This window comes from Strongylocentrotus purpuratus, unplaced genomic scaffold, assembly GCF_000002235.5.
Source record: "Strongylocentrotus purpuratus isolate Spur 01 unplaced genomic scaffold, Spur_5.0 spur5_scaffold_11, whole genome shotgun sequence".
NCBI lineage: Eukaryota > Metazoa > Echinodermata > Echinoidea > Camarodonta > Strongylocentrotidae > Strongylocentrotus > Strongylocentrotus purpuratus.
This window is the reverse complement of record NW_022145596.1, coordinates 29,972,194-29,992,613: the sequence shown is the minus strand read 5'-3', so window position 1 is coordinate 29,992,613 and position 20,420 is coordinate 29,972,194. Positions and strand designations below refer to the sequence as shown.

Genomic DNA, 20,420 nt, shown 5'->3' with positions numbered 1-20,420 from the left:
GGCCGAGTTGTCTTTTGTCTGAGTTAGCCATAATCCGATCAAACAATAAAAAAAAATATGACATAAGATCCTTGCATAGAATATGTACAGCAAGATTTTTTTGTAGATTGTTGATAGATTGCAAATGACTAAAACTACCTTTTAATAAAACATTTTTCAATAATATGCTGAGTGTATGTCAATCATAAATGGAATTTGGGTACATTTGATTAACACAACCTATCGACAGTTCCATAACATGGTGACAATTGCTATGCAATCAATATACATGTACTACACAAGTTAAATTCCAAACTAATACTACACAACCTTAACTCTTTGACAGAATAAAGCCCAGAGCAATAATTGATGATGATGATTCACAGCTGATAATTATGTCAGTTGCAAGAGAACATGTCTGATCAATTCTAACTATTCACACATATGGTATCCTACACATGCATGATCGGTAAAACATTTGTGTGCTTATCAGTAATCCCTATCTATCTCCACATATGAATTCTTTAATAAACAATATATGAATAAATACGTCTTGGACTGCAATCATACAAACACAAAATAAGCACACATGCGATAATACCCATTTTTAATGTGCTATAGTAATGATTTGCAAAAGGAACTTACACACAAAAATTGTGAGACAAGATTTAGTATAGAAAAAACATGAATTAAACATTGAAGTATATGCAAGCAAAGAGAAATCTGGAATAATACTGCACAGCAATTAGTTGATCCATCAATGCAGCTGAATATATGTACATGCTTTTGTGTACACTTTCACAATTTACTAGTACCTTTAAATTTGTACCTACGCGGTACTCTTTGCCTGCGCAGTCGTGGTGGTGGGGGGCATGTACATACCCAAGCAGTAGTGGAGGGTGTATTCACACCCAAGCCCTTTAAAGAGTCTTGATGAAGTAGCTTTTAGATGCCTACACAGTAGTGGATGGTATGTAAATACCTGTCACATTTCAAAGAGTCTCAATGCAATGCTAACATCTAAGCAATAATGTAGGGCAGGTATAGTACATATATGTATCTCTGGCATTTTACACTCTGGTTTAATACAATGCTGGAGGCTAAAGAAGAGATGTACATGTACATACCCCTATTTAAAGATAGAGTTGAGTTCTGGTCATGTGATTGCATTGTGAAAGGAAAATGTGTGGAATCAATCTGAAAAGGTTGATCATCTAGCATATAAGTATTGTGTACTGCAAGGTTCTGGAATCATCAAAATGATAAGCCATTTGGTCCAGTCTTTGTAAAGTTACAAGCACTGTACACAGAAAGATGTATATGGGACTACACCAACATGTGGCATAAAATCAGTCCCAATCGTTATGATGTTACATGCCATATTTAGAATATTAAGGCATTTGAAGAGCCATGCTTTTCAGGAAACATTTTTTATCTGATGTTCTTCCACACTTGCATAATAACAATGATAACGCTCACAAATTATTTGTCATCTCTTCCCAGAACTCACCCTTCTCTTTAAACTTTTCGCAACGCTGAATACCTGCAGAATAGTGGCAGGCATGGTACTTTTAGAGCGTCTCGTTGCAGTGCTGGATGCCAGCGCAGTAGTGCAGCATGAGATTGGCCAGTGTCTGCATGCGTTCCTCGCTCTGAGCGAGAGCGCCCTCTAGTGCCAGCTTCTCCTTGCGACGTCTTGATAGCTGGACTTCCTTGGCGAGCCTCAGCTGACGGTCAGCCTCCTCGTCTATCTCGGTCTGGAGCTTCTCAATCTGTACAAGGTCAAAGAAAGAGCAAGAGACGACACACGTTAACCCATTACCTACTGGAATCGAGTACTACCTGTATTAAGCCTATGGAAATGAGAGAATTCAGTAGTCAGCGGGTTAAGAGTCATAGAGATGAGAAGATGTGGAGAGGAATGGAGAGAGGGGAATACAGAGAGTGGAAGGAGAATAAAAGATGGGGGGAGATAAAGTGAGACAGAGAGAGAGACAGAGAGAAAGAAAGAGAGAGAGAGAGAGAAAGGGACATGGATGAAACAGAGAAATTCCTAAAAAGGACGAAGATTAGATGGGGGACACCATTTCCTTGCATTTAAATTCTCAATTTGAGAAATATTTGTTACTCCATCCTGCTTAAAGGGACGCTATAACATTGTTCAGATGAGAGAAAAATGCTGCTAAGGTAGTGAGGTCAATGATACATGTACAATTAGTGATAATCTGAAAGTTTAAGTTTTATTTGTTTTGCTTTTCCGACTTGACATCTCGAAATCGACGGAGGAAGATTAATTGGGGAACATGTATTCCTTGCATTTAAGTTCTCAATTTGAGAAATATTTGTTACTCCATCCTGCTTAAAGGGACGCTATAACATTGTTCAGATGAGAGAAAAATGCTGCTAAGGTAGTGAGGTCAATGATACATGTACAATTAGTGATAATCTGAAAGTTTAAGTTTTATTTGTTTTGCTTTTCCGACTTGAAATCTCGAAATCGGCGGAGGAATCTCGTCTCTAAAGAGAGAGAAATAGACAGAAAGAGATATAGAAAGAAAAACAGCAACAGAGAGAGACAGAGAAGCAGAGAGAGAGAGAGAAAGAGACAGAGACAGAGAGACAGACAGAAAGAGAGTAGGAGGGAGAGATAGATATTGTGTAAGTATGTAAGAACAATACATACTTACAAAAACACAATAATATCACATTGTACATTTCAAATTTCTTGCGAAAGAACATTTGAGATGGCTTCAAAAGCTTCAGGACTCAACCAGCTCATGTTCTAGGTTATATAATTGACTGCTGCACCAGAAAAACCTCAGAAAAACTTACCATGGCCTCTAGCTTCTCTTTCCTCTCGTCTACAGGAGAATCAATGAACAGCTCACGACCCATCTACAAATTCATAAGATTATAAAGTGAGGTAGTATAAAAAAATAGAAATGTGTCTCTTATTTGTACAGCATTTTGAGGCAAGTGGCAAGGAATACCACTATTCACTTTGGGTTGTTCATTTTGGGAGTATGGGGTATATTAATTTGTGTACACATGATTACATTATTATAACAGGACTACTTGAAGTACTAAAAAATTCCCTCATATATGAGTGCAACAAATAAATAATATGATGTATTTAAGCTTTTAACTGTAATGTATAAAGAGTAATAACAAGTATACTTTCAATGTTGCATGTTCAAATTATTCATCAAATGACTCATGGATACAACAATTTAGAAGAAGAACATGTTGATTGAATAATTTGTAGCAAACTTTTTATCAGTGAGTAGTGGGGATGTAATTTGCAAATTCTTGACGATATCCTTGTAGATAAAATGAATGGTTATAATGTACACTGAAGAGAAAGGGAATAGCAAGACAAACTTCCTGGAGTGCCTCCAGCAAATTCAAATTAAACCTGAATTCATCACTGCTTTCATATAGTCACTATTATCAGATGTTTCTTTAAGCATATCTGTACTAGTTTGGCCAGGAGGGATTAGACCTCCCTGCAGGTAGTTATCTCATCAAATCAGCTCTCAACCATCATAAGAAAAAGAGGGCCATGGGGGATCAACAGGTACCGCTTAGGCATTGTTGGCTGTATAGAGGGCGCAAGTAGCTACAAGTAGTGCAGTCCCGCTTTAAGATAACTAAAAACCGAAAGATCAACCTCCGCCGTACCTCTCTGACTGCTGTCATGACCATGGCATCAGTATCATCCACTCTATTCCCTTCAGCTGCATTCAGCTGCCTCAGCCGTCTCTTCAGCTTGCTCAGTCTCCTCACCATCGCCTCCACATCCACCTCCTCATCCTCCTCCTCTTCAGATTCATGGGGTGAGGGTGCTGGAGATGGGTTGGGTGAGGGGTGGGGTGTGCCCCTGCGGCCGGCCACACCCACGAGGGTCTGGGCGGCCGAGTCCAGAGGCCGTGTCTGGCCGAGTTCCCTGGTGGGGGAGGGTTGGTCGGCGCGGCGGGCGGAACGGTTCCTGGTCATATGAAAGATGATATAGTTTGTTATAATATGTTCACAACATGAGGGTCCTATGCAAGAGCAGGTCTAGTAAATAATAGACATACCTATTTCAGATCGCTTACAATTAGTCACTGCTTTTTTGTCTTTCCCAGTTAGAATCATGAACAGACATTTTTGGTAGTTATTCAGTCTCATCAGCGCCTTTGATTAGGCTTTATAAATACCTGGATCGGACTGGATTGGATATGTAAAAGTGTGTACATTGAGAAGCCAATATTACAGCAGGTTCTCAGAACGCATCTTTCTCAACTGTTTATGCTTTCAGAAACCTAGTTTGGTATTGCCTTAAAAATAAACAAATTCACAAGTCAAGTGATAGCAGTTGTGAAACATGCCAGGGAGAATGAAAGATTATTCATTCATTTCATTTATTTTCCATTAAAAATTCAGAATAAAATACATAACAAATTAACAGCAAAATCGGAAGGACCCCAAGAAAAGCAAGCTTGTGAGAATGGGGCCCTGTACAAAAATAATCATACGAGCACATTATTATAACAAATACTGTAAAACTTATCAAAACAAACATACACTCACCTCATTCATTCACATGCACACATGCACACAGACACACCAACACACACCGCAGGAAGAACATTGTATAGAAAATTTTACTCAGTGCATATCATTTGTTTAAACAAGAACTGTTTACATGAATATTTAAACTTTGTGAGGGTTGAACTACTTTTTAAATTATAAGGTAAGGAATTAAGAAGATACAGATAGTGTACTTGGTTGATTTAGTCCCCAATCTGACACTCATCTTCGGTCTACATGTAGTCTCTGGGATACTGTATTGGACTGATAAACATTACATTCAACTATCATACCTATACCAGAAATAGACAGTTTAATGCTATCAGTTGACCTAAAATAAAATAAATTGACCAAAAATTATAAGCAAAAATGATTTGGGGTGGATAACATGAGCTACAAAATTTGTAACCCTTTGGTAGATAAAGCTATGAAAATATATAGCATCCTATGATTAAGATAAGTGTTACGAAGCACACATAACTCATATTCTCATTGATTTACACAGACTTATTAATTATGTTGCTCAGTCTCAGAAGCTTTAAGTCACCTTATCAAAGCACGGTACTGAACTACAATCTAGCAGCAACATAAATACCTGGCATGTATTCTTTTAAGGGATGCAAATAACAAGCCGTGCTACAGTCAAATGCAATTCATTCTCTATCTTTATCAATCAAACTCTTACCAATTTCAAAGTTACACTTGGATAGGACTTGAAGTCGTAGGTCCCCTGGTTGCTTACTGGTTCACCATTTACATGTTATTATAATAAGGACTATAATAATAACACCAGTTTCTAAAGCGCTTTAACATTAACTGACCAAAGCGCATATCACTATTACCCTGGTCACTGGATTCAGTTACTATTCTGCACATTACAGTGCACATTCTCCACTCCCTGGGTTGTATTCCAGCTAGTTGCCTTTTCATGGGCACGCACATGCTAATCCAACCACAGTGACGTTTGCATCCTATTCGTCACCCAATTTACACCTAGCTTAGGTGGAGAGGAGCAATGTTGATAAAAATGCCTTGCTCGAGGACATAAGTGCTATGCCGGGGCTCGAACCCATGACCTTTTGTATCACCAGTCAAGTGATTAAACCACTCGACTACGACTTCTTCCTCAAGTATTATTCAACTCAGGCTAAATAATCATCAACATCACACACTACAAGTACCATCTCTTCACAGCACAGTCAAACCTGTCTATAGCGACCGCCTAAGGGAAACACAAAAAGTGGTCTTTGTAGACAGGTTCCTTAAGTACATGTACAAGTTTCAATAAGAAACCAATATCAAGGGAAACAAAAAAATGTGGTCTTTGTAGACAGGTGGTCACTAAAGCAGGTTTGACTGTTTTTCGTTTTCTTTCTCTTACCTATCACATGGTATGTTGGCCTGAGTTTTCTCTGAACACTTCTTGTGGCATATCAGCTTGCATATAAGACACTGTAGGGCATACTTTGTCCATACCTAACCATACAAGAGAAACACAACCATTGCATTTCAAACATGCTCAAGGATACATACATGTACATGCATGTACTCATATTCCAGTCCATTACAAGGTTGCAGACTCTGAAAATGCTTGTCAAAAAATTCAGGCAGATTAATGCTGAAAAATGCAGGAAAGTATCATAGATTTGTCCATTTTTAAATCAAGTATGTAAGGTCAAGATATTAATGATGAAGACTTGACATAAAAACTTATTTTATATGGTTTTAGCACATTAAATGGTCACTTAATCTCCCTTCCTAACCTCCCCCTAAATATTCTTAAAAGCTGCAAGTTTAATGTCTTGTAGTTACTAAATCTAGTATTCTGCAGACAAAAATATATAAATAAAAAAGTGCACGGCAGTGAAAACAAACATATTCTTATACTTTCTAGATATTGGAGAGTAGATAAACCTAAGCAACACACACCACAATGCAGAGAATGATTTGTTTTCATTACAAAAGTAGCTTACCTTTTTGCCACAAAAATCACATCTTGTAGGGGATGAGAACTGAGTGCCTACTAATTTGTGAGGCTGCCCAACTTGGCCATGGAGGCTAGAGTTATAGAGTGAGGAACAGTGGGGTTGAAGCAAGAAAGAGAAAGGGGGGGGGGGGGAGTAGATATTGAAATGTCATGACAGAATGAGGGGAGATGTCCATGGAGAAAGATGAGGAAGGACCGAAATATACAGAGGAGAGACAAACAGAGTGAAAGAGAGAGGAAGTCAGAGAGAGGCAGAGACAGAGAGAGACAGAGGCAGAGACAGACAGAGAGAGAGAGAGAGAGAGAGAGAGAGAGAGAGAGAGTCAGAGACAGAGACAGAGAGACAGAGACAGAGAGAGACAGAGAGAGACAGAGACAAAGACAGAGAGAAGAGACAGACAGAAAATGAAAGTGACAGGAGCAAGGAGGGGTAGGAGAATAATGAAATCCATAAGAATATCAAATTGCAACATAGAAAAGAAGATATCTACAGGTAAAGAAAACACAAAAATTTAATGGAAAATGCACAAACGAGCAGTTAAAAATGTTGTGACAATGTTCATTGATTATATTGATCTACTTGTTAATTTACAAGATGTACATATTCATAGCATTGTGCATTTACATGAGTTTGAACCAACATTTGACCTTATGAATCTACATGTAGCCCAGCACATGCATGTAACAAAATCCTACATGTGTTAAAATGCTGATGAAATTCATACAAAAGTAGTGTATTTCTCATAGCATATCATGTATCGTACATGTATTAATAAACATGCATTACCATCAACTGATGAAAGCATGGCCACTGTTGTGCATAGGATTTGAAATTGAAATAGATGCCATGCAAATTTGATTATACTATTTCATAATTCTGAATCTGAATTTCAACTCCTAAACTTCTGATCTTTTTAAACGTGCTAATTGTAAAAAGGGCCTTTATTCATTTGATTATTACATGCCATTAAAATTGGTTATTTCAGACAAAACATTTCCTGATGATACAGTTTCTTGAGCTAAAAAAGTTCTTGTTTATGCAGCTTCCATGGATATGCTGGTTTTCACATTGATTTTCAAATCTAACACTTTCTAAAATGTTCTGAATTATGATGATATGCAATCACATTATCAACCGTCATGCACAAGGCCAGTGGTCAGCAATAATATACATGTGGCATGCCATTTGCCATGAGAAATAATGAGTACTAATGTTAGTGCCTATGAAAATATATGCATTTAAACAAAAGGACCCCTGCATTGTACAACAAAATGCTACAAAAATACTGCATACATGTATATATGATTTGCATAGATGAGGAAAAATTTAGTGAGAATGAAATTTGATAAAATGAGAGAGAGACAGAGGGAGAGAGAAATAGAGACAGGGACAGAGAGAGAGAGACAGAGGGAGAGAGAAATAGAGACAGAGACACAGAGAGAGAGAGAGACAGAGGGAGAGAGAGAGAGAAAGAGAGAGAGGGAGGGAGAGAGAGAGAGAGAGGGGGGAGAGAGAGGGGGGTGGGGGCAGAGAGAAAGAGAGAGAGAGGGGGGGGGAGAGAGAAAGAGAGAGAGAGTTAAAGGGGAACAGGAGGAGAGGGGAAATTTATATTGTCATAATTAAAGGGGAAGGAGGGAAAGAGTTTGAGTTAGGCGAAATGGGGGGGGGGGGGGGGGGGGGAGTGAAAGTTAAGAGTAAGGTTTAAAAACAATGATATAAATAAAATGGAGAGCTATGCATTTAATTACCTCAACTCTTCTGGTCTTGTGATCTTCTTCACCACGACAGGTTTGCCTTTTTCCTCTACGCTCACTTTGGGCTTCCCCTTGGCATCGTAAGGAGAGTAGTCTGGACGTTCTGCACCGCCCTCTTTGGTGGGTTTGGGAGGATCTTCAAACGGAGAATGATGGAAGAAGAGAGAGATATCTCCGTAGCTGAGACTGCTGTCAAACCCTGGGTGGGTAAACAGGTGCATCTGGGAAGCAATTCTCCTGTAAATAGAAAATTCACATGGTTTACTGTGACAAGCCTGTTGTTCTTGAGTGAAGATGGTCAATTTACTTCTACAAATATAGAATTTAAAAATAGGAAAATATCTCACCGAATGAACTGCTCAATGATACGTTTAATATCTCACACAATTCTTTAAATAGACTGAGAAGCAATAACACTACTTTATCTATCTTTTGACTTCTTGGAGCCACATCTATGGATGTATTTGTAAGTTGACCATTTCCAACAATAAACTGGTCATTAAAAGTTTGGTAAGCTGTGAGGTCAAATTGTACACAGGGACCAATTGTAATAATGTAATTGTAAGTCTTGCAGAAAAAGGGGTATTCAGGTCACAATTGTGCAAATTAGGATAAAACTTGCAGTAGATCATCTACTAAAGAAACACAAATGTCTAGAGATTTTGACTCTCTTTGTCATGGGTCTGCACTGAGGAAGTCTGACATTCCTAGACATTCTACCTACCGGTATATCAACCTGTTAACAACTGAATAATCTTATTTGCATAGGTTCTACGCAGGGACTCAGTGATCTCAGGAGATAATGGGTTAAGAGGCATCTACGACTCTAGGCAAATGATCCGCACCCCAACTACTCACGTTGCGCCCCCTCTCTGTTCTGGTGGCTGTAGCTTGAACAGCTCCAGGTGCTCTCCCGACAGCGTGCTGACACACTGAAGGGCCACATCCATCAGACACACGCTGGTGTACCCTATCAACATGTCTCGTTCTCCAACGGCCATGCCTAGACGATTCCAGATACACACATTGAGGAAGTTATCGTTCTCACCGACCTGGAAGGGGAACGTCTCGTCCCATTCTGGATTCTAAGGAAGAAATAATAATAATAATAATAATAATCTTTTAAAGTCCACTCCAAATTTTATTAAGTTAAACCGAAAATGGAAATTCTTTTTGCCCAATTGATCGTGAGCCCTGCAGCCACCAAGCAGCGCCAGATCGACGTTGCTCTATCCCTTATATTGTTGAACGCCAAACAAGGTAGCAACAACTCCCGTCTTTGAACGTCTTTTGGTATGACCCGGCCGGGGTTCGAACCCACGACCTCCCGATTGTGAGGCGGAAGCTCTACTGACTGAGCCAATCCAAATCAGTGATGTTGAATCTGCACAAAAACAGTTACCGGTATCATTAACATTGATTAAACATTAGCAAAAAAATGGTACAAATCTTGGCCTGGATCGTAGACTTGCAATGGAAAGCCATGGAAGAGCACAAAGAACAAACACTTCTGAAATACTTGAGCCTAATTTTAATGCATTACTAAATATTATTTCATTTTAATCCATTGCAAAAGGAAAATAAGTGAACAGCTTAGCTCATCAAATTAACAACAAAAGGTGAGTCGGTAATCAGTCAAATTTCATACAAATGTGATGATGTTTCACTTTTTACATAAATCCTTTTCGTGTACTTTTGTTCAGATGCTTGGTTTTGACTATCTTGATTTTTTACTCTCTACCCACACATCTACAGACCAAGTAAGTTGAAAACCAAGATTATGGCTGTGTTGCATGGATCAAAAATGATTCATCATAAAAATGGGTTGGTGAACTCACTGCCTCTGCAGCCACTAGATATGTTTCCTGGATGTCATCTACAGGTGGAGGTGCAGCTTCTGAGCCTGCAGGAGCACTTGACACAGAAGGACCGACGGAAGCTGCATCCACATCCTCCATCTGCGAGGTCAGACTGGACACACTGATAGCATCAAGGTCAACATCAGGTATCCTCATGGCTTCTGTTTTCATCATCATCGGTACTGCGGAGACAGGGTCCTCTTTAGGTCGCTCGTCCCTTGGCGTAGGGTGAATCGTCTCTTTGATGACTCTCTTCAAGTTCCGCAGTCGGTCTTCGTTGTCCTGCTGGGTGGACAGCTGCTTGACCGTTTCATAGTCCAGACAGGATGACAGACGTCTGCCGTCCGCTGTCGTGGGCTGCTTGTTCTTGCGTTGGACGACGGGGGAATCCAGGGTGGGGACCTTGAGACGTTGGGCGGCGATGGAACCTGGCTGCGACCCATCTACCTCATCCTCATCTTTGATGCCCAGTTCGTTCATGATGTTGACATTGATGAAGTCTTCATAGTCATTGTCTGCAGTGGTGTCTGGAACAGATCTTAGGTCAGGTTGATCGTAAGCTGCTGATGTGGCTGGTAAGCTTTCCATCATGTTCATAGGCCTCTGAACTTTGATGACAAATCTGGATTGTAGAAGTAATCAATACTCAAACATTAAGCATGGTACAGCAAAAGACAGGCAGATTAGATCAAAGAACAACTCAATTTTTCCGGCCGGTAGACACACTTATTGAAGATCAAATGAACAACGGGAACATAACATTCTTCCTGACATATATAACATATCAGGTATCTGACAAGGCATAATTTCAAATTTCAAATTTTGGTTTGGTCCACCTGTTCCATTCTCTTGACATGCTTCCTTTACAGATCATTAATTTTGCAAACAGGTCCATATAATTTTTTTATAGTGAGAATGCAGAAGATACATGGTTCACAATAAACACACAATTATGGCTAGTGCACCAACATGTAGATAGCGGGTAGATGCTGCTTATAAGTATCGGCTTGCATGGTGATGTAGATATACAGTAAGTTTAGATACTATAAAGTAGGTTTAGATAGTTGTGAATGTATGACATAAAGTACATTTGAATTCTTTTTCAAGAATCAATCATAACTTACTTTTCCTTTGCTTGCTTGACAACCTTTGCCGCTTGACGTGCAGATGTCACCTTAACTCCATCTATATCTAGTACTACATCTCCCTGAAAAACAGAAAGATAGAAGGAAGATACATCATTAATAGAAAGAGATACAAAGCTCTATAATATGAAATGACTGAGAGATATGACAACCATATCATTCCTACTCAAAAATATAATGAGGTTATTCTATGATATGGGAAAAGCCAAAAGGAGCTAAATCCATTTTTGTAACTTCAGAGAAAAAAAAAATTGTTTACCAGATTTTGCACAGACGTCTATGGAAAAGTGATATTAAAAGGTGCATTTTTTTCATAAATGCTCCCAAATTTTAGGTAAATAATTTTGTTGAAAGACAGGTACTTAAGTGAACAATGTTTTGATATCAATAACTCAATTTTCAACAAAAGTGAATTTAGCTCCTTTTGGAATTAAGCTCTTCAAATATAGACACATTTCATTCACGAATACAGATCAAGCTGGCCCATTTCTAGCTTCCATTTAACATTTTCAGGAATCATTTCAGTGAAATCCAAAGCTAACATTTGCTCACAACAAATTGTGTCCCATACCATGTGCAGAGCCAGCGAGGCTTATCTGGTTGGCCTCTTTGAGGACACCAACCTGTGTGCCATCCACGCCAAGAGGGTTACCATCATGCCCAAAGACTCTATAAACCAGCAGGTCTATTTTCGTCAAACTTACAAACAAGATCAACTGTCACAATTTTACAATGAATTTGTTCAAAGTAACAGGTGAAGGTAATCAATTCAAATGTTTCAGTAGCTTAATACAGACTACCAAAGTGTTAACGTTATATTCGCTCATTGTCAAGGTTACTAGTTCTAAACTACAGAGCCTGCGCATGAGGTTCACTGTGAAATCAGTCAAGCAACGGGCTGGCTGTAGCAGGGCAAATTCAGTGTTTAGGGCTGGTGTGATCACCACGCCATTATTTAGCACAGAATTGTTAAGAACCAGGAACCTTGACAACTTGGTCATTATGACGTCACACTTCGGTACTCTATAACAAACACTTAAAGGTAACAAGATCTCAATTGGTACATAAAATCTAGAATATTCCAAACGTACCTTCCTAAGGTCTGTCTGAGCTACGGTTGACTCTGGGCTTATAGAAGCCACAACTACCTCCTTGTTGTATAGACCCCTACTGAATGTCACTCCAACGTTCTTCATATTTCCTTTAGGGACCTCGATCTCCAATGAATCGCCGTGGAAGCGTTGCTCAATGTCTTCATGTGTCCATGCATGGTCGTCTGGGAGAGGAGAAACGGAGTGGAAGATGGGTAACATAAAATATATACCGTCTCAAGGACTATGGGTACACCCTATTGAAACATCGAGCATGGACCCTTCTCTGGACCACCTAATCACTATTGAAGGAATACGTGGTGTAACCGCAAACTTTGCTCACATATACACATGTACTTCATTTAGCACTCACATAAAGAAAACACAAGCAAGGTTTTTATGTTTAATACAAGGTGATAGGCAGTTTTATAATCACCACTGAATGTAACCATTAACTGTGCTGCCATGGAAACAACATATTATTATTTAATTTGAAATATAACATACTCTAGTACATGTTCCTGTATGTGGTTATTTGGACATGATAAATTGCTAGCCTATTAGGTACAATCTTGGGGTTTTAAAGGATGGAAATAAAGTGTCATGTCACCTATGGGGCTTGAAGATGAACCTCATTAGGACTAGTGGGTTGTAACTGACTCTGATGGGGGTCTACTGGTTTTTCAAGGTGACTTTCAAAGAGATGATTGACTTGAAATCAGCCTTCCTTGGTAGAAAGCCTATCTTAAAGGTAAAGACCAGTTTTGGAAACGCCCCCCTCTCAAAAAAATGAAATGGAAGCTCTTATTACCAATCATGTGAAAGAATATGTTTTGACTAATATGTGATCAAACAAATTTTGATGAGAAACTGCCTACTAATCAATATATTTGGTACATTATTATATCTATTTGGACCTGATAGATAAAACGCATGTGCCATGCATGTGTAGCATATTACCATAGGTATACATCTTTCTGTGTACAGTGCTTGTAACTTTACCAAGACTGGGCCAAATTTCTTATCATTGTGATGATTCCAGAACCTTGCAGTACACACCAATACTTATATGCTAGATGATTAACCTTTTCTGATCGATTACACAACAATTCTTTCACAATGCAATCGCATGACCATAACTGGTCTTTATCTTTAATCATAATTTGAATCAATTACTGCAATCTTACCCAGACATAGTGTGATGTAAAGCTCTGAGTTCATTGTCTCTTTACTAACAGGCAGACGACTGCATTCTATAACAGTGACCTGCATACGTCCTAAAGTGATCTTAGAATCATGGACTCTGAAGTCATTGTCTGAAGGTGGCGTGGGCTTTGGAAAGAACGGCTTGCTGCGAATCTTGTAGGCAGGCAGTGTGTGTTTCTTGCGCATTGTTTTACGAAGCTGAAATTGGAGAGACGACATGGAATCAATGGTTGTTCATATATAGATACAGATATAGACAAAATGAAAGAGTAATTATATTTTATCAGCTTCTAGCCAACTCAAGGAAGGCAAGAAACAAATTGTATTTTACAGGACCATATTCAAATTGAAGCTTTGTTCATTCACAAAGATCTAAAGTGACTGATCGATGTATATTCTTGTGCTGATGTCATGTTTGACCAGAAACACAACAAAATGAATGGTGCGATACTTGAAAACAAGCTCACAATGTCACTTATCCTCCACCCCCCCCCCATTTGCTATTCATTTAAAACATTAACAAGATTAAACTATTAGTATTTCCCATGCGAAATAGCTGATGCTACACTGTCCAGCAAAAGGTATATGTAGAATGGCAATTTCTTCATGTCATTTCTTTTTCAAAGACTATTAAATATAAGCTTATCATTCGTCTGTGAAAAGCAGATTAACATTTTTCAAATGTTTGAATCTTGCATAAATCTTTTCACCATGTGAGAACCAGAATGCTCCCCAGGGAGTGGAGAATGTGCATACATTGTGTGAAGGTAAGCCTGAATCCGATGACTGGGGTAAAAATATACCTGTAAAAAGCTTCGACACATCGTTGTATGGATGTATTGGGCGCTATATAAAAGCTGAATATTATTATTATTAATTTTATTGTGTCACCTGATTTAAGATGAGGGATCCAAGCTGATGGACTGTACGACCTTCAAAATGGGTCTGAATGTCAAACTCTAACTCTGGCTCCTGGAGGATAAGGAAAAAAAGTCAGTGAGTAACACAATATAGAAGGAGGCATGAAGTGTTTGAGTTAGGAAATATACCAGGTAAATGTGCAATATTTAGGTCTATTCTCAAAGAGTTCTAAATATGCGGAAGGAGTATAATATTCCACACAAGCAAAGATTCATCCATAGAAATTAGATCAGGAAGCTCAGTGATTTAACAAGCTAGATAATCAAGAAAATTCTTTCTCCTCTACTGCTCCCAAACAATGCAATAGGCTCCCTCCTCAACTTAAATCATCATCAACAGTAGAACGATTCAGTGTCAAGACATATCTATTTGGAAACCATTCACTGAACTGACGCGGTCAGCGTGTGTGAGCAATTTAACTCTAACACTGATTAGTGGATCGCATCTCAAAACCTTTTGTATCCAGTGAAAAAGGTGCTATTTAAATGTCTCAACTATCATAAATGCTTTAATATTTAAGTGCGCAACATCATTGTCTCAAGGTTTCTCTGTACAGGCGGATGCACCCATTAGTGGGATATTTTTAGTTTCCTTCAACAAAAGGTCAAATTTCCATCTACCTTACAAATACAATGAAACCTGTATAAAGACCACTAAAGGGAAACAAGAAAAGTGCTCTATAGTATAGGCCAGTGCTCTTTAAAGGTCAGTGATATTTATGTACAGGTTCCTTTAGTATGGGTTTCAATGAGCAACCACCTTCAAGGGAAACCCAACAAGTGGTCTTCATAGACAGGTGGTCACTAAAGCAGGTTTGACTATATTTAAACTGACCTCATAGAAAGAGAATGACCAGTGACTATATGGATTTCGTGTGAACTCAAGCCGGGCTCTTCCTTTCAGTTTTGTGACTGTCACCGAGACATACGCTGATGTTCCGAATACCAGGTCCACATCCACAGACACTCTGAATCCACCTCCATAGTCTATATCAACAGCTACATCAACAGTCTGTACAAAAAAAAGACAAAATATCACAAACAGGTTTTTTTTTCTTCAAATAATAATGAATAAACTGAAAGGGTACCAGTATCTAATTCTCTCTCAAAATTTTTTAAAACATAATTTGGAAGGTCTCAAGGAAAAATGATTAATTGAATTTAGTTGAAGGTGTAATTTAGCTTTCTCTGTTTCTCTTTGTTTTATACCTCCATAATTATACCTGCATATGTCCAATCTACATTCCTCCTTGTTTACAGGCAGGATGCAATATTTAATTAACTGAAATGTACAAATGTTCAAGCTTGGCATCTGCACCACCTGATGTTTGAACATTTCAATTCTGGTATTTTTGTGTAATCTACAACATGTCTATGCAAGCCACCTATGTACATTGACTTATGTACATTTCAATTCCATATTTCCTGTGTAATATACAACCTGTCAATGAAAGGCTTTCTGCCCTTGTGACCCACACATATACTATCTCCTTTCTACATATATAAGGTATGACAACGTTCTTTTAACTGCAACTACATTTTCAAGTCTATTCAGTACAATTATTATAAAGCCCCATCTTACCTCTGGCATATCAGTGCCTTCTACTGTGGTAAACTTCATCAGCGTCACACCCGTCAGGGTTGGAAAAGTGGGCCCAACGCAATAATCTCTCACCTGGAAATGAAAAAGGAGTATCTTGCATATATAAATCAATGCATATTGGGAGATTGATGAAGGCTCATTGATTCCTGAAGCTACCCGAGGCAATTTAGGAACAAGGAGATTGAAAACTGTATGTACGTCAGAGCACTAGCTCTTCGGTAAAACACTCTACCGGTAGTCAATTTTTAGAGACACTAAGCTAAGACTAGAAAGTAAATCCATATGACTTTTGGATACTATCAACATGCATACGCTTTTATCTGCATTCCAAGTGCTCAGGTAAAAATAAAGAACGGAGAGGCAAGAGAAAAGCAAGGAAAGGAAACAAAAACAAGAGCAGGAGATAGAGAAAGTCATGAGAAATACAGAGATGGAAACAAAGGCACAGAGATGGAAACAAAGGCAAAGAGAGGGGTAGAGGCAAGGATGAGAAGACAGTGGATGGGAATTAAACAAAAAGAAAGAGAGAAAGAGAGGAAGGTGAGAGGAAAGAGTCTTGTTCAAACTTACAGTGATCTGTTCCATTATTTTTCCAGCAGTCTTGGCATTCAAGAGTTCCCCAAACTCCACGTTCATCTTCTTAATGATCCATCTGCGTAAAGCTAAGGTGTCCTTAAGCTCATTGAAGAGGAAGGATATCAGTGCATTGGCAGTATTGCAACTCTCTTTCTTGAAAAGGATTGAGGAGGGATCCTGCAACTCCTAAAAATAAAGTTATTCATAAATGTCTGTGATTATAAACATATTCAAATTCTAATCATGCTATCCATAAGGTCTGTACTACATTTATCAACAAGTCTAAATTTTAAGAATTCAAATTATGATATCATCATTAATTTTCAGTGATTTTGAAGATTTGAATGAAACAGAGGTTATTTATTGAATATGCTTTGTACACAAGAGTGTGATTGCAATAAAAAAATTCAAATACCATGATGATATAACAAATGCATTTATAATGAAAATAATTATTTTTATTCACAGTTATCATTGAAGAACAAAACAAATCATTTAAACTGATATTTAACATCAGTTTTAGAAGTATACAATACAATATCTAAAATTACCCTGCCAAGTTTGTATCTCAATTGCATTTGTTTTCAGATATACCCAAGTATACTGTACAGATTACCAACTATATTAAGTTTTGTCTTTTGCAAAATGAGAAGTACAAATATTATCTCCTTGCTATCTAAAGGAACTCTCGCTATATCTGGACATAATTTTTAACATGAAATTCCAGACTCCTTTAAGCCAAAATGCAATGAAGTTTGCAGATGTTGCCATTTAGAGCTCGTTTCATTGCCTAGAAATATGTATGATTACTGCGTATTTGTAAATTGTTCCTGGGGTGATTATGAACATCACAAACATAACATTTGGTTTGTTATGTCTTCCAGTGAAATTACTAGACAAAATTAATTAAGGAAATAAACCTACCCCAACTTGTTGGACTCGATCATAGAGGTGCTTTCGGGGTACCTCTTCTTTGGGCTGGCGTTTAATGTACCAGTAGAGCCATGACGCCTGTATGGCCAGCATCAACACCCCACCAAACAAGATAGAGAGGAGGATGATGAAAAACATGTCGATAGGGACTGTTCTCAGTTCACGGCAAACACACTAGTGATTCATTGAATCCTGCAAGAGAATATGAAAGAAACAATTAGTGCTGAAAGTCAGGCGCCATGCACGGGTTCGATTCAATTCGGTGCGGCAGAGTTCGGTAATTTTGTACACAAACTTGGTTCGGTTCGGGGTTTGGTAATATAATAGCAAGCAGCATTATAGCTACGGCGGACTTCTGCCCACCACTCCTGATGGAAATCACTGCTTCCAACTGGCACAAATTTCACATAAAAATTGTTTAAAACGTAACTATTTTTGAAGAAAAGTAGTACTTACATTCATATTTCCGTCTTTAATCGTGTTTTATTTGCAATTTTACAAGAATCATGTTTTCAATTTGACAATAAATGACATTTTTTAAAGATTTGCCCATACAGTTGTTGTATAATGTTACGATTTATTGGATTTATACCTTTACCTTTACCTTTACCGCAAATACTGGAAGAATGCTGAGACAGCAGTCGAGCTTCCAGGTCTATCTTCTTGGTCTATCTTCTTTTACTCATACTCTTTAATAATAATTCTCATTATATGCAAGGGAGGCAGAGGGGCAAGAGGTTGCATCTTGACTGGACAATGTACCATGTACAATGTCCCAGGAGCAAAGAAATTGAAAAAATCAGTTCGAGTATTGAGAGATATGACACTGTTCCTTCCAGCAATGATCAAGCCTGGTTTTGAAGGCGTCTATGGTGGGAGCCTGAACTACTACTTCAGGCAGAGAGTTCCAGTCGTCAATCACTCTGTGACTAAATGCGTTCTTCCTTACATTTGTCCTACACCTCGGCTTTGAAAGCTTGAGACTATGCCCTCTTGTTGGTGTGTCTGCTAGTTGGAAGAAGTGGTCAGGGTTGAGTCTGTCATGCTCATAAATGATCTTGTACACCTGAATCATGTCTCCTCTCCTTCTCCTGTACTCAAGGGATGGCAAGTTTAGGTATTTAAGTCTCTCTATGTAAGGTAGGTGTTTCATTGTGGAGATCATCTTTGTTGCTCTCTTCTGTACTCTCTCCACAGCTTTTGCGTCTGAAATGTACCTTGGCGACCAGATTACATTTCCATACTCAAGGAGGGGGCGCACTAGTCCTTTAAACAGCTTGGGAATGGTGGATGTGTCATATTGGATTTACTGATGTTTAAGTTATAATACATAGAGAAAGCAGCCCAGGCTCGTTGATTACCGTTCTTATAAATGTTTATTTTTAATAGGATAAATACAAAAAATACAAAACGTCAATGCTATTACATGCATCTTACCTCTAGCGCTGCACTACGTTTATAGGCAGCAATTACACACATGAATAGTCAATACACAAATAACACACAAATGCACACAATGATACCAATGTGGCTGTAAGCAAGTTTGACAGTAGACTCACGATTTTAGTTTTTAAATAATTCTTTTTTAACATCGGTGAGTTGAAAAAATTGAATTTTACTGCTATTTTAGGTGTCATCAATTGTCACTGAAGTACAGATTTTGAGTGAAATCAGTTAAGTTTGTACAGTGGTGTTTGAAATGTTGAGAATCAATAGAACAGGTTTTAATACACAGGCAGGATAGTAATGCAGCTATGTGTGATGTGGGGTTGCTTGCCTGCGTCTCTCCCCTTAGAGGAGAGACGCAGGCAAGCCCGATTAACCATGCTTTACAAAGCCATCAACCACCTAGTCGCAGTACCAATTCCAGACTACATCCAACCAAGACTCCGTTCAACACGTCAGCAACACCGACACAGATTCATGAGACCCAGCTCCAACTCTGACAGCTACAGGCAAAGTTTCTTCCCAAGAACACTCCGGGACTGGGATGAGCTCCCTACCAACTTCATTGAACTGCCCTCTGTGGAGAAGTTCAAGGGAGCCATCAGCGCCTAAATCATAGGAGGATCTGTTTTTACTCGCACAACTTGTATATACGCACTATGCACTAATCAATCATGACCACTATGAGAGACACCACACCACAATATCCTCGTTTAGTTGCTGAAAAGGCTTTGGACGAGTACCAGCATAGACGTAGACGTAGACGTCATACACAATTGTACAAAACTCACTCACTCACTCAAGAACTTATGCAGCAACACCATTCCTAAGGTGTGGGCACAGTATTAGGCCACATACAGTCTACAGCCCACTTTTTTTGCGACACTTTTGTGCTTTGTCTTAACGCAAACCTACTTTCATGTAAGATTCATCATTCATCAACAGGTACCGAACATTCATGTACTTAATGTGCATATACTTACATGGAATTCATTATCTATTGCGTTGCAAAAAGAGATAACATCATATTTCTGAGCGATATGTGACGATCTTTTTTCCCTTCTCGACCTGGTAGCATATATTGGCACCAAGATTAACGGCGATATGAATATTCATTATTCCCTACGTCACAGACGTGCGGCGTGCGTACTCTGTCTATGGATCTGTCTTATACACAGGTACATGTACTGTACTAGTACAAGAGTACGTTCGCAAGCATTACTACATACATTGCTCCGGAATGAAGAGAATCATTATAAAGGACGAATTACTCCGTGAAGCCAAGTACAAGCAGGGAATTGAAATAGCAAACGTTCCTCGGAGCGGCTATACAATCCCTAATCTAGCT

General features: G+C 38.7%; 1 protein-coding gene across 1 annotated transcript; it reads right to left on the bottom strand.

The window, feature by feature from the left end:
• Positions 1 to 1,416: 1,416 nt before the first annotated feature.
• LOC586457 (PDZ domain-containing protein 8) lies at positions 1,417 to 20,142 on the bottom strand. The gene is made up of 17 exons (XM_786238.5): positions 20,056 to 20,142; positions 17,618 to 17,818; positions 16,688 to 16,879; positions 16,097 to 16,189; positions 15,350 to 15,526; positions 14,486 to 14,566; positions 13,576 to 13,792; positions 12,389 to 12,573; positions 11,277 to 11,359; positions 10,132 to 10,774; positions 9,152 to 9,378; positions 8,288 to 8,530; positions 6,525 to 6,609; positions 5,933 to 6,027; positions 3,661 to 3,967; positions 2,812 to 2,874; positions 1,417 to 1,751 (listed from the first exon to the last, which is right to left on the bottom strand). Exons 2-17 carry the CDS (start codon positions 17,762 to 17,764, stop codon positions 1,551 to 1,553), a joined length of 3,039 nt encoding a protein of 1,012 aa, XP_791331.3. The 5' UTR covers positions 17,765 to 17,818; positions 20,056 to 20,142; the 3' UTR covers positions 1,417 to 1,550.
• Positions 20,143 to 20,420: the final 278 nt, after the last annotated feature.